Genomic DNA, 5,441 nt, shown 5'->3' with positions numbered 1-5,441 from the left:
TGTGTGTGTGTGTGTGTGTGTGTGTATGTGTGTGTTTGAAACTCCTCTGGCCTGGTTCTGAGTTCCCACAGGATCTGGTGTGCTGGAAGTCCCATTTTTCAGCCCTAGGACAACCTCAGAGAGCGTGTCACCGCCAAGCCAAGGAAGAGACTTTCTCCTGGCCTTTCCCGAAAAGACAGGAGGATTCTGGCCACTCAAGAAGTACCGCAACCTGTTGTCACCTCACTGTCCCAACTTCAGGGCTTCCCTACTCCCCTCATAAGCTGCAGTGCCAGAGGCGTCAGGAGACTTCATTCAAATCGTTCTGACACTTTCTACCTGGGTGACCTTGGGGAATTAGTCTTTTTGAGTCTCAGTTTCCACAAAATGAGGACAAAAGCAGCACCTATTTCTTAGGGTTGTTAAGAATTAAATAAGCTACTGAACGGGAATGTGTTGAGTCCCTAAAGCTCCATAAATGCCTGTCAAATCTGATTAGGATGACAATTGCCTTTGTTTTTACAGTAAAGAAACCCTATAAGACAAATCAGGAAATGCAACTTTTTTTTTGAAAAACAAAAAACATTTATTTCTGTAAACTGTTTTGAGTGCAGAGATGTCCTTCACGACCTCAATACAGTACAGATTTCTTTCCCAAATGAAATGAGCAAGGAAAAAAAGAAAAAGAACTATATAAAACGTGCTCATGAAAAACCAAGCCAATCTCATCTTTCTTTAAAAACGAAACAATCCTTTTAACTTGTGGTGCAGACCTAGGATGAAAGCCACAGACTTTCTGGTCGCCGTGAATGCTGGGGCTGCAGCTCCACACAGCAAAAGTGGTGAGCAGGCCCCAGGCCCATGCTGTCCCCGTGCTGTCCCCGCTGTTTGCACAGGACCTTTCTGCAAGTCAGGAATCAGTTCCTAGTTCTACTTAAATTCCCATCCCCCACCCTGAGCCTCTCTCCCTAATGTCCCTGTCACTTTGGGAGTTCTTGAAGTTAACCCTGAATTGTTTCTCTTGCCAAACCTGGACTCAGACCTTTGCCTCTTCTTCATGCCACAAGATTTCAATCAAAAGGGGAGGAATAGGTGGCTTCAGACCATGTGGCAAAGCCACTGCCAGGTAAGTTTTAAGGCAAATTTTCTCTCTTCTTATTCAGTCCGAGCCAGACCCAAACTTTTCACCCCTGAGCAATACTGTCTGTGTTGGACATGTAGCTTAGGCAACTTTGAATGGGGGTGGGGTTAGGGACCCTGCAGCAAGTTCTGGGAGGTCCAAGACTGACGATGGGATCAGTGTGTATGCTTATGAAGGCTGCAGCCGGTGGGTGCAGCTCCTGGCCCGGCTGCCCCCTTAGCGGTCAACAGGAGGGCACACCAAAGAAACCAAGATGGTAGAACAGGCCCCAGCTCCAGGAGCAGCGCGAGGTCACAGTGGATCAGACCAGGCGGAAATGCCAGGGAAAGGGGTCACCACAGGAGGCACCTCAGATCTGATGACATGCATGACCTTGGCATCAAAAGGACTTTTCTTTAGAACAAAAAAGGGGGAAAAAAGAAAAAGGAGATCAAAGAAAGATGTTCCATGAGCTTCATGAGAAAGGACATGGCAGGGTTCATGAGGGAAGCAGGAAAGGGGATGTGGGGTGTGGACACGGGGTGGTGGGCGTTGCCTCTCATTGATTCTCCTCTCCCTGGTGGGCTGGTGGATTGTAGCGGAGGCCGGTGGTCCCCTCCCTTGGGGAGCAGGCAGATGACTTTGGCAAGGGGCAGGGGAGGGCTGGGTTACTCCGTCTGGGCATCATAATTGGCTCCCCCTGCCTTCTTTAGCTCGCTCTTGATGAAATCTTCCTCCAGCTCCTTCCGATCGCTGATGACAAACTCTTTAGCGAAATTCTGCAAGAGCAAATGAAAATACACAGAGTTCCTGTTAAAAAGGAACAGGATCTAAGTGATGCTCAGGCAACACACTGGGAAGCCTTGGCACCTACCTAAAACGTTAACAAATGATCAAAATGAAAATTTGGCAGCAGAGTTGTTTTGAAGAAAAGACATGACTAGAGATCAGACAGTGGGTAAACTTGGCTATGCCAAGTAAACTTTACTATGCTGTCCCACGACACAGAGATGGGCCAAGGTCAGACCTGGGTTTGAATTCTGGCTCTGTCATTTTCTGGCTGTGTTACCTTGGGCAGGTCCTTTCAACTCTCTGTGCCTCCACTTCGTCATCTGTAAAAAACCATCTTGTTGAAAGAATAACAGGAGGTGAGGTTGGAAAGGTAGGCAGATGGGCTGGTAAATGTTTAACACCAGGCTCTCTGATAAAAAAGAAAATAAGGGGAAAAGCTCTGATTTGTAGCTTTTGCCCATTTCCACGGTGTATATATTCCCACAATGGTTGATTTCAAGCTACCAACATGATGTCCCCATACATGGCATGAGGAAGAGACAGCCATAGTTGGCTCTCAGAAGCTGGTATGAGCTAGCCTCAGCCACCACTGGTCCTAATGACACAGGAGCTTCTGGTCCTGGGTCTGAGTGATCAGCCTGGGCATCGACTGGAATTTCCAGCCATACTCAGTCACTGGATGGTAAGGGCTATGTTCGCATTCATTCAATAAACACCATGCCAGGTTAAAAAGGGCTACAAGGATGAGAAAACGAATGCAGTAGCTGTCTCCTCTTGGGGCACAGAGATTTTGTCCATAACCCACAGGTGTGACACACATGCGATGCTCAGTAAATGTCTGTGGCATGAATAAGTGAAGGAGGTGATCTGGCTTATCAGATAACCCTGAGCCACAGAGATAAACAGTTACTTTAATATGTGGATCATAAGACTTCAATAAACAAAGACAATTTCAGGATGGTTACAGACAGGAGGAATACAGAAAAAGCTACCCAAAATACAAATAACAAGTCCAAAGATCAGAAAGTCCTCCACATAAAGAAAGTCCATAAGGAAATGGCATTAACAATTACCACCATTAGTAAGCACTTCTGTGGCACTGAGATTAATACACATTAGTAAAGGTAATTCTCAAAACCCTTTAATATGACTCAGCAATTCCACTCCTACAGCACTACCCAAGAGAAATGAAAATGTATGTCCACACAAACACTTGTACACAAACATTCATAGCAGCATGATTCATAATAGCCAAAAAGTGGAAACAACCTAAATGTCCATCAACAGATGAGTAGATAAGTAAAATATGATCCTTTCTCGGCCATGCCGCCCTGATACATACAACTAGCCCAGTGACGACCATCAAGCTGCCGCAGGAAGTGCCCCGGGTTCTTGAGCTGGGGTGGTGGGGGACAAGGGCTTTTGCCACACCTCCTTGACATCTGCACCCAGCCGGGCAATGACCGAGCCACTGCTGGAAGCCCCCTGGTCTCCCCTGTGGGAATGAGGGAGGTGCCACAGCCTCAATCCCACCTCTCCTCCTTCCTCCTTCTTCTGTCCCATTTCCTTCCCCTTTCTCCTCTCCCCCTCCCTCCCAAGTGCTCCGCAACAACTTCGTAGAATGTAAAAGAATAATAATATTCATTAAAAATATATATACGGTCCATCCATACCATACAATATTATTCAGACATAGAAAGGAATGAAATACTGATTCATGCTACAACATGAAACATGCTGCTGAGCAAAAGATCTGAGACAAGGAAGGCCACATACTGTATGATTCAATTTATATGAAATGTCCAAAAAAGGCAAATCTATAAGATCTATAAGACAGAAAGTAGATTAGTGGTTACCAGGGGTTGCAGATGGGAACAGGAAATGATAGAAAAGTTCTAAAAGTGGATTGTGGTGATGATTGCACAAGTCTGCAAATTTACTAAAAATCACTGAATCATACACTCAGGATGAACTAATTTTGTGGGATATAAATTATACTTCAATAAAGCTGTTTTTTAAAAATCCTGTAAGATGATTGATATTATTTCCATTTTAAAGATGAGAAAACAAATTCTGAGGATTACAGTACCTGCCCAATGTCACACAGCTAGAAAGTCCAGTTGTATCCAAAGAGTAAAGAGTCATTGTCTCCCTCTGGGGTGATGAAAATGTTTTCAAACTAGAGACAGGTGGTGTTTGCACAACATTGTGACCATACTAAACTCCAATGAATTGTACATTTTGAAATGGTTAATTTTATGTTAAGTGAATTTCATCACAATTGAGAAACAAAACAATACTAAACAAAGTGTCCTGTATATGACCAAGAGGAATGACTAAACCAGGAGAACCCTCGGGTCAATTTTACAGTATAGACAAGCCATTTGCCATGCTAAGTCAGTAAGAACACTAACAGGGAGGAAGACGAGGATGGTTAATATTTACCAAGCAGCTGACATGTGCCAGGCACAGCCTCACGCATTTTCTCATTTAATCCTCCCTTGTATGTTAGCCTTTTTTTTTTTTCTAACAGATAAGACCCATGGGCTGGGCTTGGAGGGACTTGCTCAGAATAACAAAACATCCTTTCGACCCTTTCTATTCCCATCTCACCATACTGTGCTGCTAGGCATATATGCATGTGATGAGTACAATAAGAAAACACAAGTTGGATCTAAGAGCCAGAAAAGAGAATTGAGAATTGACGTGTTTCTCAACCTGAGCCCAGTGGCATGGGGGAGGGGCAGAGAACACTGGGGAGGAGGAAGCTAACAGCCCAAGATGCCTATATAAGGAAGTCCAAAGTTCTGCTCTGTGATAGCTATATATGGCAATCTAAAGAAATATGAACACTTAATGTTTGTGTCAGTTAGGTATTAGCTTTAGATTAAGAAGAAATAAGCTTGATAAGGCCTAAGAAATCTAAAGTGAAATGTACACGAGGCTGTGCAGAATCCAATCTAAAACTACAAGTATATAAGAAATCAAATTATAACCAAAGTAAGCAAAACAAAATTGTAGAATCTAGTAAAACATGACATAACAATAAATGTAAATGAACAAAATTACCTTTAGAAACGTTATGTCTCAAATTACAAAATGAAAAAAAGCAACCTCAAACCCTTTGGTACATACCAGAGACATGTTTAAAACCAAAAGATGAAGAAAAAAAAAAGAGTCCAAGTTACATCAAAATATATATATAAAAAAGCAACCATATGATCTCTGAAAATGTTTAAAGCAAACCGCATCTAACAAGATAAACAGGGTCACCACAACACTTTTGGATCAGCTGAATATCCTTTCCTCTCTGCCTCAGTAGAAAATAGGATGGAAGATTTTTCTACCCATTGGACACATGCTTTTACTGTCACTACTTAGAGAGGTCTTAAAAGACAAGCAGTCCAGCAATCCGATTACTGCCAAAAAAGAGAAGAAGGGTTACAGTCAAGTGTCTTAACCCATTAAACTGGCTTACACCTACAAGTTCTGCATTGTCCTAGTGTTTCATTTCCATTTTTCCTCAGGAAAACACCAGAGTTAGCTTGTG

The 5,441-nt window shown here is 43.2% G+C and overlaps 1 protein-coding gene across 1 annotated transcript in view; it reads right to left on the bottom strand.

Moving 5' to 3' along the window:
* Positions 1 to 540: 540 nt before the first annotated feature.
* Positions 541 to 5,441, bottom strand: part of COTL1 (coactosin-like F-actin binding protein 1) — a gene marked incomplete at its 5' end in the record, with an annotated part of 45,274 nt that continues 40,373 nt past the window's right edge. Inside the window, one exon of the mRNA XM_008577448.1 lies at positions 541 to 1,878. Within this exon, the coding sequence (XP_008575670.1) occupies positions 1,768 to 1,878 (111 nt within the window). The remainder of the gene's footprint in view (positions 1,879 to 5,441) is intronic.

Source organism: Galeopterus variegatus, unplaced genomic scaffold (genome assembly GCF_000696425.1).
Source record: "Galeopterus variegatus unplaced genomic scaffold, G_variegatus-3.0.2 Scaffold1513, whole genome shotgun sequence".
Classification (NCBI taxonomy): domain Eukaryota; kingdom Metazoa; phylum Chordata; class Mammalia; order Dermoptera; family Cynocephalidae; genus Galeopterus; species Galeopterus variegatus.
This window is presented reverse-complemented; position numbering and strand designations above follow the sequence as displayed.